The 20,312-nt window shown below is 35.6% G+C and overlaps 1 protein-coding gene across 1 annotated transcript in view; it reads left to right on the top strand.

The window, feature by feature from the left end:
* The window catches only part of DOP1A (DOP1 leucine zipper like protein A), a 61,896-nt gene that overhangs the window by 4,182 nt on the left and 37,402 nt on the right, over window positions 1-20,312 (top strand). Inside the window, exons 2-9 of the mRNA XM_064412552.1 lie at window positions 6,834-7,025; window positions 8,135-8,316; window positions 10,544-10,714; window positions 12,649-12,838; window positions 13,432-13,530; window positions 14,624-14,723; window positions 17,086-17,168; window positions 19,165-19,273. Coding sequence (XP_064268622.1) covers window positions 6,888-7,025; window positions 8,135-8,316; window positions 10,544-10,714; window positions 12,649-12,838; window positions 13,432-13,530; window positions 14,624-14,723; window positions 17,086-17,168; window positions 19,165-19,273 — 1,072 coding nt within the window. The 5' untranslated portion in view covers window positions 6,834-6,887. The remainder of the gene's footprint in view (window positions 1-6,833; window positions 7,026-8,134; window positions 8,317-10,543; window positions 10,715-12,648; window positions 12,839-13,431; window positions 13,531-14,623; window positions 14,724-17,085; window positions 17,169-19,164; window positions 19,274-20,312) is intronic.

A 20,312-nucleotide genomic window follows, 5' to 3' on the forward strand; every position in this document is an offset into this window, starting at 1 on the left:
AGGGAGGGCGGTGTTGCAGGGCCAGGGCTGTGTGAGGGCTGGGCAGCGCTGCTGCGGGGCTGGGGAAGCGCAGAGCTCCCTCCCTGCGCACGGGCGGCGCGGCTGCCCTCCCTCCCTCCAGGACACTCCTTCTCCCTGTGACAGCGCTTTTTCCAACCCACTGGACTTGTGGCTACCGTGGATGTGGCTATGGCAGGTAAATTCCTTCCATATCCTGTGTAGAGTAATCCAAACAGCCTGAATATTGCTAATATTCAGTCTCAGGAGCTCTTTATGAAGGTGGGAACTGACAGTGTGTGATGATGCAGGTTTGATTGTGGATAGCTGAAAAAGGCCCTACCAGCTCAGGGAGCAAGACAACCTTTGAAAAAAAGGAGCATGGCAACAATTTATTTTGGTCCAGGGAGCAATAGTTGATACGCTATATACAATGTTATACATAACTTTAGGGTAAAGATTTTATGTTTCTGTTTGGCTCGGCCTTGTGAACATGACTGGTGACTCCAGATTATATTTCATGTTCTGTGGAAGGTGTCCCTGCCCATGGCACAGGAGTTGGAGCTAGATGTGCTTTATGGTTCCTTCTAATTGAAAATATTCTGTGATTTAAAAAAAACTTCCTAAATATTTGTTATTGTTCAATGTCTGCTGTGAGAATAAAGTTACTATTTTAAAAACATCTTTAATCAAATTGTTTACACTTCTCTGATGGCTGCATTGCTGCCAAAATATGTGTAGAAGGATGGTAACTGTGAGCTGAGATGAAATAAAGGAGGCAACACTCTGAACACTTACCAGGTTGAGTGCAAGGTAAATTTTAGGTGGTTTGGTTTTTTTGTTGGTTTTTTTTTTTTTTTTTCCTTCAAATGTGTAATTGAATATGAGGGAAATAGTGACCAGTTCTAGATTTAGACTGTAATATTGGTTGTTCAAATGCAGTGGTCAACAAAGGGAAGAAGGGAACAAAAAAAAGTATTTGAAAGTTATTATTGAAGAATAACCACAATTTTAAGGAAGCATTTTCCCATTTTATTCTGTGTTGTGTAAGACTCACTTAAATTACCATCTGTTTTTTGGTAAGGCATGTTAGATGTTTAGCATAATTTAGAATAAGAAGTAAGGGTATCTGGAAATTTGTTTGGTTTTGGATGTAAAATGAGCACTGATTAAGCTATAATTTATTACATAGATAATTCAGGAATCATTTGTTGTAAGAAAGGAAAAATGGAAAAATGTTATTTTAGTAAGAAGAAAATATTTTAGTTAATGGTTGACCTGAGTTACAAGAAAGAGGCAAATCATCATCTTTCATTTACTGAGTGACATAAGTTCAGATCTGTGAAATCTGAATATGTGATTTGATCTCGTGAAAAATGATACTTTAAAAATAGAGACTCTAGTGTAAAATTCTGGCATTCACAAAGTGCAAAAGTACTTAACTCCAGAAAAGATGATGTCTGTTATACTTTGCCAGAAACACTAAGAGAGTCCTGAGCAGTATGCAGGCAACGGTGCTCAAGGGCTGAAATAAAAGGAATTGGAAGTGTTCTATTGGTGGGTCTGGAGTCAAAATCAAAATCTCATTCCAGTATATCAAACTGTTTCGTAGTTCACCTGTTATATCTTGATAAGCTGTAATAAAATGGAATTGAGCAGAGCGGTTAAAATGTCACCCTAAACTCTGTTTTTAAGAGTCAATTGGAAGAGATGTATATTTGTCTATGAGAGTGAGAAGTTTTTGGTCACTTTCTTCTCTCCTCTGACAGATAGATTTGGTATTTTTTTAATTTCAGAAAAATTGTGCTCTAAAGCATATTCATTTAGAGTTTGTTTATAACTAAAAATTTGTTTTCTTAAGTAGTAACTAGAGCAGCTGAATCCTTAGAAGGTTTGTTGTATGTACCGTGTGAATTTTTAAGCTTGTTCCTAGTTCCTCTTTATGAACTCCTGTCTGGTGTAAGCCACCCTTTTGAAGACCATAAGGCAGGAAGAGTAGAAGGAACATTTTACATACCTGATGTGCTTGCATCAGACTCTGTTCATTGATAGAGTTAGGTTTTTTCCAAACTTTTTTTGTGAAGAACATGCAGAAGAAGGAAAAATTTATTCATTTTCTTTTTACTGACAGTTTGATTTTTTTAATGTAATGATAAATAAACTTGTTTTGTAGCTTTATAAGTAAGGAGGATGTACATCCAGTTGGGTACCTAAGCTAACCTCTGTGGTACAAGCCATAGGTTTTCTTGCACATAATTCTTTTTCGATATAACTCCCAGGAAGACATCTTGTGTTGATTTAGAAGTTGCCAGTATGTGTAATGCACAGATCATTATACAGATTTGATTTAATTAAATTTTGTTGTGAAAGAAATTTGAACACCTAAAGCAGAGCTGTTTTTTCTGTGGAAAAATATGATGTGCTGTGTCCACTTGTGAATATGACTAGGTAGAAAAGTGTACTGAGAAGGTACAAATCGCAATATTAAATCTTACTAAGTGTTGTAGGCTGCTGAAAGATACTAATGACATAATGGCTAGTTATAGTTAATAATACTGCTAGGTGGGGTGCTTTTGTTTTTGTTTGTTTGTGTGGTATGGGGGAGATTCTTCTTTCGTCATTCTACTGAATAGCAGTTGGCCAAAATAACAAGTTCAGATGGTTCTTGTTCTTCAGAAGACATTAGAGATTCCTGTTTGAAAAATTCTGAATAAGAGGAAAAGTGTATGGAAAGTCAATCTAGAAACAGAGTAATTAGCTGTAATTGGAAAATCTTTATCTGTAGTTACCGAAGAATGTATCTATTTTCTGTATATGAATTTTATCTGAAGAGTCTGGTGTGGGATTTGCAAGACTTATTTTGCTATTCATGTTGTTAAATGCTTCTGAGGGAAAGCAAAGCATAATAAATTACCAAATGACAAGGCTTCTGTTTTCTTTGTATTCAAATCTGTGTTTGTATTGAGTCTGTTTAAATACAAATGTTTTTCTGCAGTTGGTGGCTTAGTATGTGGGCACTATACACGGCTTAAAAAGCAATAGCACTACAGTGAAATTAGAATTTTTTGTCATCTGCTCTTTAATTGTCTACTAGTTCTTTTACTGTACATCCCATAGCCACCTTTGAAATGGTACACAATTTAAAAACTGCCTTGGAATATTGCATTGCAAAGTAGAGACCCTGAGGAATTCAAAGGAGCAAGCTTGTGAGCTCAGATTCTTACAGTACTTGGAACAAATCTTGAAATTTCTTTAAGTGACTTGATGTACGCAGATTTGTACTCCACAATCAGCCACTGGACCTGTACCAGTATTTCAGTATTACAGATTGGGTGGAACACACAAGTAGAGCAATTATCTGATGCTTGAAAAATACAAGAGTGGAATAGTAGCAAATCAAACCTGAAAAGGAGTTTTGGGGTAAAATGGATAAGGGAGAGCTTATGAATCAAGTTTTGCAACCTTGTGATTGAATCAGAACAAACTCTAGATAAAAGCTGCATTTATGGAATTGATTTGGTGAAGCTGCTGTTCCTCTTCACATTCCTTTGGCTTCAGTGAAAAACATTTAGAGCCACTTAAACAGTGAATGGTTTGTGTTGAGGTGGGACAGGAGGCACTTGGATGTTATGATGTTATGAAGAATGAGCACTTGCTGTGGAAACACAGCTGAAGCAGTATTGTTTTAACATGAGTTGCAGGAAAACCAATACCACCTCATCAGGGAATTGAAGGCTGCTCTGGGGACACACTATGCACAACCCTCAGCAAAAGAGCCACAGCCCCAGACACCTGCTGTCCCTGTCAGAGTCATGTGCAAAGGCTCCTCAGACATCCAGCTGTACCCAGAATTGAGTGGTATCTGTATTTTAATCCCCGCTAGAAGGTGAAGTAGAAGATAGTAAGTGTCAGAACCTACTTCTGCAATCACTTATGATTTAAAAATAATTATATGAAATTACTTGATAGTGTAAATTGCATCTTAGATAGTTTCTTCCTCATTGATAATGAGGAAGGTTAAAAGGTCATGGCCATCTAACAGGTCAGGGATTGCCTATGCCAGACTCATGAGAATGGCTTAACCTTCAGTCTGAGAAGTTTGGCTCATCTCATCTGGTGTACAAAAAGGGAAAAAAAAAAACCCCAAAGGATGGTGCTCTTCATCTCTTTGTTTAAAAAGGGAAACAAATAAAGATCATTCCAAGGAAAGCTGGCCCTCATGCCAAATGGTGGTTGTGTAATGACAAGATAAATGCTTTGTTCTGTAGGCTGTGTGATGGTGTAGCAGAAAATGCTATTTTTAATTTATTTCTTTTTTTATCTATCAGATTTTGTTATTTATCTTGTTTTTTCAAAGTAGAAGACCATGGAAGGATAAGGTTGTGATACTTAGAAGTAAATAGACACTACCAAGCTTTATATTGTGTTGAAATATCAGCTGTAAAATCAAATGTTTTTAAATTTGTGTTTTTATTACAGATGAAAAAAACAGAAAAGTATTGTAACAATATATTATGGAACCATGAAAATACTAAAAACCACATTGTGGAATATCTTCAGACTAAACAAGAAGAAAACCATAGTAAAATATTATTTTTATGGATGAGAACTCATAACAATTGTCATTCCTGTTATTTTAATGATTGTAGAATAGAAATAGTCTAAGGTTTATAAAAATAATACATAACATTTGTGTAGTATCCTCTCTGTGTGCCTCACTTATTATGGCTACTTGTGATTTGTCTAAAACTGAGATTTCTTTGTAGAGAAAAAGTGTGCAAGAAATTCTTTGCATAAATTCTTTTTGAAAAAAAACCCAACTTTTTGTTAGCTAGAAAACTGAGACCATCATTGTAGAGTAGTAAGAAAATAGAGTATGTTTTTCTTCTCCATACAAAATTGCATAATCATTAGATTTGCACAGCCAGTGGTGGTGGACTTGTCTAAAAGTACAGTCAAAGATGTTAATGTATTTTGTTTTCAAAATTAAGGGATTGTTCTGATTGGTTTCTAAGTCTAAAAGGAAGCTACCTGTTTAACCCTATGCTCAGCCTGGTTTATTTAACCTTTGATACTCCTTTGTCAGACAACTCTCAGCTCTCAGGTCTTTCAAGCACTTGAGGAAGACAGAGCCATGTCTCCCACTCAGCCATAAGTGGTTGCATATATGCTATAACTGGATTAAAAGGTTTCTGATGCATTTTTTCACTCAAAAAGAATTATTTACTGAGTCAAGTTCTTTCTCCATCCACCGTGCCTGGAAAAAATTGAATTCTTCTGCTTTTATATGTTGGTTCTTTCTTATTTTTTCAGTGTTAATACATTATTTCACTTTTGGAGATCAGATTTTGGTGGTTGTGTAGCTGTCTCTTTGAGAAATCTGTTGGCATTTTACAGATTTTACAGGGTTTTCCAGAACAAACTTGATCTTTTTTTGGGATTTAATGAAAAAATACTTATTATAAAATGAAACCACATGTAAAGTTGTTTTGTTTTGTTTTTTAATTAAGTGTTATCTAAGTGCTTTATGCCAGTGAGATATTATGAAATCTATCAATTTGACACTCGGAATGTGTTTTTTCAATAATGGTTTGCATTTCTCTTCTGTCTTAGACAGTTTGTCATTATTTCTCTGCCACCAGAATCAAGAGTGCAGAAACCTTGTAATTTTTTGTAACTTTTTTTAACCTTTTTATTCACTTCTTCCATCCAGCTCTTTTCATTTTGTCTGCCACTTTCTAGTTTTTCTCTGTCCTTGTGACTTTCCTTATCATACCTAGGAGACAGTCTGATGAATACTACTTCTTTATACCTGTTCCATGGTTTGTTTGGTTTTTCAGTCATGCTTCAGCCTACACTTCTGCACACGATTTTCTTCCCATTTCCCTTTAATCAAGACAAGAGAACAGCATCTGCTGAATGTGGAGCCTCTTCTGAGGCCAAGTACAAAAGAGATCCCAAAAACTTTCCCCCGATAACACCTCCATTAAAAGGGGCACCAAATCTGCCTTTTTCACAGATGTGCTACAATGGCATTTCTTGTTGAGTTGTATTTGCTTGGGGTAAAAGTAGCCTTAAAAACTCATTTATTTTAAAAGGTTATTGAACCTCTGTTATTAAAAAAGTAGTCTATGACGTATAAAAGTACAGGGTGATGTTTCTGGAACTAAAATATCTTAATTACTTGGTGTAGTCCATCATACAATGAAAATATATTGGACAAATTGCAAAATCCTATGATTACAGAACACTGGGAAACATGTACTTTTGTTGTGCCTGGATGACAATAGTATAAAAACAAAGTAGAGTTGCATCACTGGGTTAGAATAGCAAGTCTTGTAAAAGGAAGTGTTGATGCACAGAAGTTCTCTTGAATAGTGTGTAACTATTGTATGTATCCTTCAGTTGTGTCTTCTGCTTGGAAGTGATTCAGAAAGATTGGCCTCTTCTGTTTGCAGAAAGGCTGGTTTGTTCTAAGGTGGGGCTTTATAGTGATGGACCCAGAGGAAGTAAAAAAGAAAATGAAAAATCACTTTGTTGCATTGTTTAGTACAAGCAGTATTTTTTCAGAGAGAAAATGTATTGTTTTTCTAGGAATTTTTGTTTGGCTTGAGATGTTGGGATTTCTTATTATTTGTTTGGGTTTTTTAGTAGGACTTGATGTTGGACATGTGTTAAATATTTGTTAATATTTATTTACAATATGTTAGCTTTTGTTTACAGTTTGTTGTAACCTGATTTCAGATTTTTTTAAATGACTTTGAGGAAAATGTAGTGCTTTTTATACATATTTTAACAATAATTTCAGGGCTTTTATTCTTTTATCTTTTGAATAGGTAATGTCTGTACATGAATTGCAAGCTGGTCTCTAGCGGGGACACCGTGGGAGGATGAACACGGAGGAGCTGGAGCTACTGACTGATTCCAAGTACAGGAACTATGTAGCTGCTGTTGACAAAGCACTGAAGAACTTTGAATATTCCAGTGAATGGGCAGATTTAATATCAGCACTTGGGAAGCTAAACAAGGTATGCCTGGCAAGTGCTCTTGAAAAGACTCAGGAATTGCAAAAGGTACTGGTGTAACAGTACAGAAGTGCGAGGTTCCAGCCACCTCTTGCAAATATTTCAGCACTCTGGGCCAAATGTTGAGTGTGTGACAAGAGCAAACAAATCAAAGACCTTTCTAAGACCTAGAGTTGAGCCCTTTGTATGTGCAGCTAAAGGGGGAAGTTAGTTACGTTTCTAGTGGAAATAAATGCAACATCTCTTTTATTAGTAACATTTACTTCTAATATTGTTCAGTGTTATAGAAATAATGTGAAAACTGGTATAAATATCAGCAGTAGTTTTATGAAGCATAAGTTCTAAAATGAGGCTCAAATCATTCATGAACCAGAGAATGCTGATGTTCTGACATTTAAACAGTTAATTTTAATGGGCAATATCATTGTAATCTTCAATAGCACTTTACAAATGCATACAGACCCTGATATTCATAAAAATCTTGTTTTAGTGAGTTGTGTGTGTTTCTAGGCAACCCCACTCATGAAAATGACATTATAGTTGGAAGTGGCATCTTTTTTTTTATATAAACTCTAGTTTCTTTCTTTTTTTCTGATTGTAGCAGTTCTTGCTGCATATTTGTGCAACATGATGGCTATGATATGGAGAAAGGAAAATCAAAATATGTAAAAGCAACTCTGTTCTTCAGTCCTGAAGTGATTGTATAGTTTCAGACAGTGGTAAAGTTTTGTATGTGATCTTAAAGCTATCCCAGACTCATGACCCACAGTTTTATAGTCCTCTTTGAGCTAGTGATAATGGATTTTATGAAATGAAAATAGCAATTTTTGTCCTCAAATGGATGAGTAAATGACAAATGGACAAGCTGTAGGCAAGAAGCCCATTACAAGTGAATTTGCCTTGGCAATATTACCTATAACAAGTGTATAAATGAAAAGTATGGCAAAAAAACAACAAACCCACGCTGGATTTTAATGGCCTTGGCTTTTTTCCTTGTAACCTAGATTTGTGTGGTGACTTATGGAAACTGTCCAGGAACTCCTTGATAAAATGTGCATTTGATGTTTAACTTGTTTTGTGCTGTTTTTCTTTTTTTTGTGCTGATTTACCAGGTGCTGCAGAACAACGCCAAGTACCAGGTAGTACCCAAGAAGCTGACGATAGGCAAGCGCTTGGCGCAATGTCTGCACCCAGCTCTGCCGGGAGGCGTTCATCGCAAGGCACTTGAGACGTATGAGATCATTTTTAAAATCATTGGACCCAAGCGCTTGGCCAAAGATCTGTTCCTCTACAGGTACAGTGTTTTAAACAACTCCACTCCAAATGCATAGTGGAGATCCTTTTGTTTTCCTGTGTTTTATATTCACAGTATTACTTTGTTATATAGCAAGAATCAATCAGAACCAATTTATTTCCCTCATGTTATTGGTGCTTGTCTAGTATTTTTCTTCTGAATATTGTATAATGGTAGAGAAACAGATCACCTAAATTTGTGTTGGGAACTGATTTTAGTGCAATAAAACCTGGAATTTATTATTTTTTCATTGAAGTGAAGTGATGTACCATATGTATAGTAATTGAAAAGTTAGGACTTCATTGTATTAACATTACATGTTACTATTTTATTTCTGTTGGAAAAGAATCTGAGTATAGTTTGTTACAAGAAACCTTATTATCAAATTAACAGAACAGAAAGCTTTTGTTTTGTTAGCATGGGGGGCAAGTACAAACTTTTTCTCAGTCTCTGGAACTGATGATAATGAAAAGGAGGGATAACCTTGAAAAGTTAAGTTTAGTCAGCATATACTGGTTCCTAAACCTTGATTACAAAGCGTATATTTTTGATTGAGTGGGGTGGGCAAGACATTAAGTTATTTTTTATATAATAAATGTGTGCACACTGTCACACATGGTTCTTAATCTTTACCTGTCCCTAGAGATTAAAATTTCATCAGTTTGTGATAAATGATAAGTGATAAAAAGAAATTCTCTTTAGGTAGAAAAAGTGTACATTAATGCTTGGAAAGAAATTGCATGCCTTAGCATCAGCTCTTCTGTCTTGCATGGTCATGATATTTATATATAATCACATTGAGGAGGGGAGTGTTTTGGTTCTCTGGTTCCACATGTTTTAAAAGACACTGTGAACTCATAGCTCACGTTTTGTGCTTGTACAGTGATTCAGTAGCTGCAAGATCTCATTAACAGTAAGTTCTAGGGTAATGGAAAATGCTACCTTGTATAATCTAACTAAAAGCTATTGTTACTGCTGCTAGGGCAAAGACAGACATTCACATTATGGCATTATCAAAGATTCCAGTATTTGTCATGAAAGCAGAATGCCAGTGTCTGAACATCAGATCTTGAAGTGTGAGTAATAGCCTTACAAAGAATGACTGTGGGTTAGTGGGCTGCTTATTGAACAAAAAGACATTTTCTGTAGAAAAAAGAAGCCAATTGGCAATGGTTAAGGACAATTTCTGCTAGACAGATAAAGGCAAAAAACATTTTTCCCAAAAGTTTTGTATTTTGGAATGAGTGTTGTAAGGTTTTTTCCTCTATCATGGACAATACCCAATCTACATAGATATTTACTTTAATAGTTGATTTGTAGGTATACATTTTAAGACCCTCTCCTTAAAATGACCTTTTTTACTGTTCTTTGATTTTCTTCTTTATATGTCAGGGTCTTCTAACCTGAGTCCTCAATGATTTTGAAAATTGAAGTTGTATTCACATGCATTTGATTATTGGTACAGTTTGTAATAATTTATTGTATTTCATAGCAGTAGCAAATATTATTTTAGTATCTGTATTACTTCTCCTTAGGAGATCACATTTATAACTTTCATGAACTTACACTCACATTCAAGTAAATACAGAACATACTTCCAGTTTTTTCAGTCCTTTACAGGCTGTGTTATGAACAAAATTGTGAATAGGGTTTATTGTTAGTTTGAGAATCTGTTTTCAGACTGAATTTCTGAAGTAAATATATACTTTGATGTGACTTAACATTATAAATGTCTTAAATTTTACCTCAAGGTTACATGCTGAAATAAAATACTGTGATTTTTCTTTCAGAAGATTATTTCTATGAATTTCCTCAAATTGTTCTTATCCAGTCTTGTTTTTTTCTTCTTAATAAGTGCAAAGAAAATGTATTTTTAAATACAACTTTAATTGTGATATGATTCAATGTGGGGAAAATTAACATTTTGTTATGCAGAGATGCTTCTGGTTTATCATATTTGTTTTATTGCTGAAAGAGAGTAATCTCTGGGCCTTCAGTGCTTGTTATCACAATAGTAATCAAGCTCATAATATTAGCCTTGGGATACCAACCTGTCCATCCAAAGACAATCATTTTGTATGATGGTCTATGCCTATGCACAATTCTAAGATAAAAATCTGATGCTTGTAATAACTATACTGGATGTACCTATAGCAGTCTTTAGAGAGAGAAAAAAAATTGTCACATGAGAAGCTTCTTTAAAAAACGTAAAATTTATTTTTCACAGTTCTGGACTATTTCCACTCCTTGCCAATGCTGCTATGTCTGTCAAGCCAACATTATTGAGTCTGTATGAGATTTATTACCTCCCTCTGGGGAAAACACTGAAACCGGGGCTGCAAGGACTGTTAACTGGGATTCTGCCTGGGTTAGAGGAGGGATCAGAGTATTATGAAAGGTAAGGGTGCTTGTGTCAATAAGGTGATATGCTTGATCTGGGGAGGGGGTTTACTGCAACTTTTCACTATGTACTTGTATGTGGATTTTATTGTTTTCAAGGTGGTTGCTTTTTAATTTGATGCTTTCATATTAATTGCAACAGAATGGTATAGTAGGAGGTTCTTAGTGTTAATTAGGACAAATTAACTGTCAGTTGTTCCTGCTAGTGGTTATGGAAAGGGAATTGGCATTAAGCAGACTTACTGTTATATGCCAGTCTCTTCTCCCAGGTAGCAAGCAGTAGAACAAGAGAAAATGGCTTGAGCTTGTTCCAGGTGAGGTTTGGGTTGGATATTTGGAACAATTGCTTCACCTAAAAGATTGTCAAGCATCAGAACAGACTGCCTGGGGAGGTAGTGGAGTCACTATGCCTGGAGGTATTTAAAAGCCATGTAGATGTGGCAGTTTGGAACATGGTGGATTTAATGGTGGATTTTGCAGTGTTGGGTTGGACTCAATGATCCTGAAGATCTTTTCCAACTTAAACAATTCTATGACTCTTGATATGGGTTGACTCACATAACTGCAAGATCTGAGCTGCTGAGGTAGCATCTTAACATATTAAAGTTACACTCCATCACTTGGAATTCTTGGAATTGTTCACATACTTACATATTCTTGATATTTCCAACTTCAGAAACTTGAATTTTCACAACTTGTATGTTAAGAGCAATTCAACACTGTCTTTTTCTATTTCTGTGTAGGCAGACACGCACACAGTGTAGTTGGCATCACTACAACAGGGAACAAGGTCTATCCAGCTCACCTCCTGGAGCCTTCCAGAGGGTGCAGAGGTGCTGCCACATGAGCTGGAGGAAATGATGACAGGGGAGGAGATTGCTTGTGCTCAAAGTATTGGGGTATTTTTATGCTCTGTTATTACCAGAAGGATTTGGTGCAAGGAATGAGAGGGCAAAAACCATCTGCTTAGGTTCTTTTCTTCAGTAGCTGTGCTTTCCTGGTGTCTGTCTGAAACCTCTGTCTGTAGCAACACTTGGCTTTAAGCAGCAGACGAAGGAGTTATTTGGCTCTGTGAACATAAGGAGTACATAAGGAATATATGAAAAGAAGCTGTGGGCAAGCCAAAAGCATTTTGCAAGCCAGGTTGGCCCACAGGCTTGCTAGCTGGATTGCTCTGTTCAGGCTGCATTATAGGGTTCAGTGTATAACTGGGCCTCTGTTGGCCTCTCAAAAGGAAGGTTTGAGAGCTTGATCCTCACATGGGGCACAGTTACCGGTTTCTCTGGGTCTGGAGTGAAGATGCTTGAGTTGGTGGTTCATGTTCAGACTCAGATGTTTATTACTTATCAGTAAAACAGTCTCACAACCATGAGTTCGGCAGCCTTTCCATTAGCGAGGCACAAGGTCTCTTGTTACAAGGTCTTTTAAGGCTAAACTATCCCATTAAGAGCTGACACCTGGATTATTTTTCCTTTTAACCCAATAACTGATCCCAAAGAGCCCACAATGAGGACTTTTCTGTCTGATTACAAAATGCCACCCAAACCTAGAGTGAAGAAGAAGGAAGAAGTATGAAGAAGAAATCCAGGACAACACCCTCTGCCCTCCATCTTGCTTCCATCCACAATGTACTAAAAATCCCAAAACCTAAATTTCTCCTCTAAGTGATACACCTACACTACTCTCTATAATCTATTTCACACTTTTGTGGATTCTAGTCTATCTTGAATTCTAGGAAACTTTCTCCACGAATGAGGGTCAAAGTCAGTGCTCTCCTGGCAGTCAGGACACCCCAGAGCAAACAGAGAAATATTCCTGGTGCCCTGGGTTTCCACAACCTTCCTGTAACAACTAATTTTAATACTTAAAACTGGGGGCAGGGGCAAGAGCTGTGATATGAGCCCTGATTCAGCTGACTTGGTTTTACTGCAGGACAAACACACTGCTGGAGAAAGTTGCTTCAGCTGTGGATCAGTCAGCGTTCTACAGTGCCCTCTGGGGGAGCCTCCTCACCAGCCCTGCCGTGCGCTTGCCTGGCATCACTTATGTCCTCTCCCATCTGAACAGGAAGCTTTCCATGGAGGATCAGCTCTACATAATTGGCAGTGACATTGAATTAATGGTAATGTTTTAATGGAACAATGAACTTATAATAAGTAAGTAACAACACTGAAGTTACTTACTTACTATGTAATGTATTGTAGGGAGGGATTTAAATGTGTTCTGTATCTTTGAATTTAGCCTTTGAAGAGATGAAAATGCACATTTATTATAGCTCCAGTTAAACTGATGTTTGATGCATGGTAGGAGCATTCCAAAGTTGAATTAATGTATCAGAAATGCTTAGGTTTTGTGTAAAACTTTCCATTCATTGCATGCTTCAGCTAAAAGTGATTGAGTTTTGTTGCAATTTTTGGTTCCCTTTTTTTTAAAGATGTAGAGAATAATTTTGTCTTTTAAACTTAAGATATTAATTGGTGATATACAAAAAGCAAAAGCTGTTTGTATAGTTTGGGGAATCTGTTGATTCTACATTTCCTTAATGGTGAAACTTTTAATTTTCCTATTTTGCCTTGTTTCATTATTCAAAATTTAAAATAACTTCATTTAGTACTTATTGTTTATAAATATCCGTTCTTATTTTTGAGTGCTGTCTTATATCTACCGCCTTAAAATAATAAATAACTATTCTGGGGGGGTCTGCCATTACTTCAGGTGGAAGCAGTAAGCACTTCAGTGCAAGATACCAGTGTTTTAGTACAGAGGAGCACACTGGACCTTATCCTTTTTTGTTTTCCTTTCCACATGAGCCAGGTAAGTTATTAACATGAGAGATGAATTGACAAATTCCTAAAGGTACTTCACTTCTTAAGTCAGTAGTGGTATTTGGTTAGTTCTTGTTAATGATTTTCTCCAAGCTCCAGCGAGAGTCACACGTAGGAGTTTCTCTGTTAGCTTTGGCTATTCTTGTGTCATGATCTCTGCTCTTCTGCTTTTTAACTTGATGTGTTAACTTTGAAGTTAACTTTATCTTCTGTGTATGTAAGCTCAAATTATATATAGTCTATGCAGAAGCTTTTAATTTGCACAATTTGATGAGAAAGCAAATTACCTGTTCATTTGCAAGTTTCCAATTCCCAGTGTTCAAAATAAGCAAAAGTTAATCCTCTTAGTTCAACAGATTCAGAACACTAGAGAACTGAAAATGGTGTTTGGTTTTGGCTGAGTGGTTAGCCCTAGCAGTAGTGAGAGATAGACCTTACAACTTCTAGATAATTTTTTTGGACTGCATTTATTGCTAGTTATGTCCTGGTTTTAAATGATCCATGAATTATTTAACTTCTAGAGGAAAACTTATACAAGACTCATCTTGTTAGAAATTAGGAAAAAACTGCACTTGTATGTAAGAAAGAACTGTGTTCTTGCTTGTGGAAGGACTTAATTCACATTTATCAGTTACTATAGGAGTATTTGGAGTGTCTCTGTTTAGGTACTGAAATGTTGAAATTATCAATACAACATTTTTTCAATATTAAGAATTACACAAGCATTTAAAGTATTAAGACACCAAAAAAGTGCTTTAATTTTTTTTAAAACTGGATTTTAAGAACTTTCTTCCAAAGCTTTTGCCTCATAGTAAAATTATATGTCTTGTAATAAAAATGAGCTGTTAGTCAAATCTGTTATTTTTGCTGTTTTTAAAGGCTGTGTGTTATTATGTAATACCTGTTCCAAACAATAATCATATTTTGGTTTCCTAAGAGCACGATGGTGTTTTCTTGTACTGTACAGAAATCAGAAATGTCAAAACATGAAACTAGCTAGGTTTTAATGAACATTAAGCTGCTAACATAGAAAAAGCATTGCTTTTCATATTTAAATTTAAATGTGTTTCTAACTTCTTCAGGCAACGCGTCCAGACATGATCAGAATTTTGTCAGCAGCCCTTCACGTAGTGCTGCGCAGGGATATGTCCCTCAACCGAAGGCTGTATGCATGGCTTCTAGGTAGGTTTGTCTTTCATTCCACTGGCCATGAAAAGTGGAGGATGGATTATATTTTCCTTATCAGTGTTAGCACTACTGTGTAGAAAGAATCGTGGAAAAATGAAATACTCAATTTCTTTCATAAGAAAGAAAGGCACTTTCTCTCTCCATGAACATAGAAGATGAAGAATGCCATCCTGGAACTCATTCCTATCATATAAATTGTTGATGCATTTTCCTCTAGCACCAATTATGGGCTACATTCAAGGGTAGAGCCTGGTGTAGTAGGCTCATGGAAATAGGCACTCTGAAACTTTTTCTCTAAAAACATAGAATAGAGAAAACAGAGAATATGCATTATAGAGTGTAAATGGTAGTTGGAGGACAACAGTATAGAAAATATAAAAAGAAAAGAATGCTGAAGAGCATTGATATTACAGTTAGTGTATGCAAACTTTAAACTTCATTAGAGTTTTGCCTGATTGAATTAACAGATCAGCAATCACTTTTCAACACCTTTCTGGAGTAAAAATTAAGCAATTGGGAATAGAATTCTACCAAATGACATAAAATCAATACAGTACAAATTTAAATTTTTATACGAAACCAGCATGTAATTAGAAGAGGGTAGCAGAGAATTATAGCCATTAGAAGGCTGTTAACTATTCAAGGAATAGTTAGAAGACCAGAAATTAGAAAATTTTAGAAAAAAAATACTCTTCTTCAGCCTTTTTATTTTAAGGAAGTGAAGCCTGTTGTCACATGAATCTGATCAGTTACTCTTTAAACCCATTTTGAAAGAAGTCATGGAAGTTCCTAAGTGTGTCCCAGGAATTGGAGACTGAATGGAGAGACACGAAGTGGTTTCTCTATCTGATATGTTTTGCAGTCTGCTGTTACCTTCTTTGTTTGACTTCCCAGCTCACCAGCAAGCACATATGTGCTTCTTGGGCTACCCAGAATGTTTTCCAGCTGATAGTTCAGATGTCAGAGGCAGGTAACCTGTGGGTGGCTGGGGAGAAAGGACATGAGTAGCAAAGGGCCCTGAGAGAGAGCTGAAATTACGAGGAGGGAAGAAGTCAGCAACAGTGTTCTGCATGAGGGGGTTGGTTGTGTTGCTGTAGGAGCTGCAAGAGTTTAGAAGTTAAATATGAGAAAATCCTGGCTTCTTTGGTTAATCATTCTTCAAGACACTGACTTGCAAAGAATTCATCTTTCAAAGAAAGACAGTGAAATGCAATGTCATGATCCATACCTGCATTTTGAAATTTGGGGAAGAAATAGTTTCTGATTAAACACTGCACTCATGTTTCATCTAAACTTGATGGATTAGATATGTCTTTTGCTATTAGAAGATATTTTGTGTATTTAAAATATCATGTTACCTTTTTATTTGTGGAACCTTCTTTTACAGCTATTTCATGAACATAGTCTGCACTGAAAGTCATAGAGCTTCAGAGAATACTTTTACAGTGACTTCCATGTCCTGTGTTATGAATAGCTACTTCATCTGTTTGCTATATATTCGGACAAACTTTCTGACAATATAGAATTTTTTCTTTTTTTTCCTTTGGATGTTGTGCTGCTTTTCTATTGTCATGATGTTTTATTCCTAATATAAGACATTGCAGATGGAGATCAGTTATGTTGGAAGACTGTCTGAATTCTGTTGTTCTGTATGGCATTATTTAATTCTGGTGTTTACTATTCCTTCCTGTTGTTTTACATCTAGAGGTGACCTATTAACATTCTCTATGAATAGAAATCACATTCATCTCCTTAAATCAGCTTATCTTAACCATTGTCAACCATTTGATTTTTTTTTTCTTCCTTACGCCTATTTTTTGTGCAATTAAAAACCTACTGGGAAAAGAAAAGAAACTTACAATACACAGGTCCATCTCATTAGTGTAATTTTGAACTAAAAAAAAATTATTTTTTGTAGTGTGATGATATTCTTTCAAACATGTCACTGTGTTTTGATGATCATCTCTATATACTTAAAACACTGAATTCTGTGCTCTCATTATAATATTTTTATGTGACAGCTTCTTTCTTTAAGGATTGTGAATTTTGTAGCATTTGTGAACATTTTTCAATTGTACGAGAAGTAATTGGTTGATAATATTGCATGAAAGTAATTTTTTTTTATTTGTGTGCAAACTGCTTGTGTGAAAAATATAACTTAGTTTCCCTTATTAAACTCTATAAAATCATCTTTTTCTTGCCAACATGACTTGGACTTCATATTGGTAAGTTATCAGTGCTAGTGTGTGGATTTCTAGTTTAAAGAATTTGGCAATGTATTCTATTAAACTGCAAATATTTATCTGCTTTGTCTTTTGTTTGCTTGAAGGTTTTGATAACAATGGTGCCCTTGTAGGACCCAGAAGTACAAGGCACAGCAATCCTGAGGAGCATGCTACTTATTATTTCAACACCTTCTCTAAGGAGATGTTAGTCCAGGTAGCTATACAGTTTTATTTATACAGTTTTATTGGGGCATATATTTTTATAAACAGATCCTGATCAAAGTTGCTGTAACTTTATCTTTTGACTTGCCTATGCAATGTGACAATGTAATCTTGTCTTTTTGTGATGTTTGTATCCTGTTCTTCCAAAACATTCTCAAAATGAAGAATGAAGACCTCTAGAATAGCAGAATGAACAGAACAAATATTAGATTTCTCTCTCTCCTTTTTCACAATGAATGAAGCATACATGGGTGTTACTTGATTATGAATCCAACACACTGGAGCCTGTTCTTTAACGAAACTGAATTGGAGAATTGTCTTCTGTAGATATGGGAAACTCCTCTGTGTCTTGGGAATCAGAAAAAAAATTATCAGATGGCACTCAAAGTCTGTGTTAAAAGGGTCTTTCTCCCTGCAAGGAAAAGGGAGCATCTTCTGCTCTCTGTTGGCAGCCAGGAATAGTTGACAAAATTGGCAGTTAAACTAGTTTACCCTTAAAGTCTTCCTATGTGAGCTGAGATCACTGGTTCTAAGAACTGTGCTGCTTTTCTTGCAGTAATTGAAATACAGATGTCTTTTAAACTTCTGCGAGTCTGATCTTGAAGTCGGGAAGACATTTCCTCTTTAAGGCAAATTGATAAGGTCAGGATTTTTCTGAGTCAGAGCTGTGATCCTATGCATGGGAATGAGAGTGGCAGTTCTAACAGTAGTAGCTGACACAAGAATATTCAGCTCATTCCAGTTCAAAGCTGACACCCAGCACAGACCTAGCACCTTCAGTTTTATCTGAAAGTTGTGATCTGCTGTTCTACTGATGAGGAGAAGACCTCAGAATTCCAATATTCCAGCAGCAAGGACCTCATTGGCACTCTCTCACCCTTCTCTTATCACCCTTCTGCCTTCCTTAGCAGATGATTCAGAAATTATTCAAATGTAAAGGAGGGGCCTGAATGAGCTACAGTTTCACCTGTACCTTATATAAAAAAAAACTGTAGTGAGCTTTCAGCAGCATTTAGACATGGTTAATAATTAAGGTCTAAAAAGACTGTCCATCTTTCAAACTTAATCAGTGTCAATAAAGCTTTTCTGTCTGAAAAGAGTATGGACATTAGATTCAGTGCCTTGCCTATACATAATACAAATGACATATAGTTTCTAAAACCTTTTGCTGTCTCTTGAAAGACTTTAAAAGCATTGCTCTTTTCTGCCTTGTTCTCCAGCAGTCTTTGTGTTTTTTGTTTTTTTTTTTTTTATCCAGTCAACTCGTATCTTATTCACAGATACAATGCACTGCAAATTCTAGCTTTCTAAAGATATGAAAGCACAGAAGATTTTTCTTTTAAGATACTTGCTGATAATACTTGGTTTGTAACAGATAGCAAGGCCAAACTGGTTTTCATGGCTCTTTCTTATCTCTCTATTTTTTTTCTTCTTTGTCCTTTTATTTTGAAACTGTAAAAGAAACAAACTAGCTCAGACAGTCAAGTCAGCCAGGCAGAAAACTAAGCAAAATCTGTGGTCGCCTCATGGGGCTTTTTTTAATTCTGCAGCTCATTCCCTAACCTGCTTTGGTATAGAAACTCAGCCTTCCCATTTATTTCAAAGTTGTTATTGCTATTTAGTCAAGAAAGTTTTCATCCACGTGAGTATACCATAGGACAGATGGCGTTTTATTAAGCCCTTAATATCTACCTACTTGATCTTCTCAAATAATTTGTTCATTAATGCTCATGTTTTCTTTTATTCTTAAGAAATATTGAGTTAGCTGCTTATAATACTCTATTTTGATTTTAAATAAATACAATCTTCCAAGTTCTGTTCCACAGAAATGTTCTCAACTACGAAGTTGAGAGAACTTAATCGTGAGAGGCTGAGCTTCAGTGGGATGAAATAGTGGTCTCAGCTAGTGAGAATTTTCCCTTTATGTGCCACTTTTATTGCTTTCTAGCTTTCTTTTTATTTTCCTGATATGTTTTTGCTCTTTGTAGGCAATGGTTGGAATATTGCAAGTTAATGGACAGGGAGAAGAAAGCACATTAATGCAAGACTTGAAGCCTTTTCGAATTCTTATCAGTTTGCTGGATAAGCCTGAACTGGGTAATTTTCATTTACTCTTTTTAATTTGTTTCATGTGATTCTGCTTTGAAATTTTTTTCTCTTTTTTATCAAATTGAATAAGTTATATCCTTAGTACTTAGCACGTTACCCAGATTTCTTAGATCTTCCAAACTGTAGCTATGTTTTGTATTTAATTTAATGCATTCATCAGATTTACCTTTTACTAAATGCCATTTCTTCTACTTTCTACACAGGAAACAGTAAGTCAAAGTCATAGAGAGAACTAACTGTGTGTTGGAAGAAATCTTTTTCATTTCTTTCATCAAATAATGACTTTTACTATTATAAATCTCAGCTGTTGCTTTTGGGAATAACCTGTTCTTTCTTTAATATACACACAGAGAGGATAGATACTAAAAATAAAACAGTTAATTTCTTTTCAGAACTTATGCAGAGGAAGCAAATTTTTTTTTTTTGGTTTTGTGGGTGGTTTGTTGGGATTTCTTTTTGGTGTTTCTTTTCAATTTTCCCTTCCCCTATTTGAAGTGTTTAAATGCCCTGTTTAGCAGATGAGGGCTGGAGGACTATGAGACAAAAAGTATTTACATTTAAGTCTTGGATATCTTGCCTTTTTTTCTGGAATACAGTTTTGAAGGTGACTGAAAAAATTAATTTTTTTTTAATCCATTATCAGATTTAAGGGTGGGATAATAAAACCATAAAAATACAATAATTAAATAAAATAATTGGTTAGGACAGAAGAACTGCAAGGAAAAAAATATCTGTCAGAAATTTGCCATCTTCCTTGTAATTTATGATTTCTATGGATCACTCTAAATGTTCAGAGGCAATGTATATGTTAAGATTTCGTGAAGTAGCAAAGCTTTGAGGATTCTCTCAGCAAAATTAGGTAGAATAATCTAAAAGAATTTTTGGTTAACACCGTGAGCATACTCTTACTGAAGGCAGCTCAGTGAGACTAGGAAACACATTAAAAAGTAAACTATATCTCAAGGAGGATTACTTTTTAAATTCCTTTAAAATAATTTGAGGCTTATTTCTTCAAAATTGAGATTTA

The sequence above is a fragment of the Passer domesticus genome, chromosome 3 (assembly GCF_036417665.1).
Source record: "Passer domesticus isolate bPasDom1 chromosome 3, bPasDom1.hap1, whole genome shotgun sequence".
Classification (NCBI taxonomy): Eukaryota; Metazoa; Chordata; class Aves; order Passeriformes; family Passeridae; genus Passer; species Passer domesticus.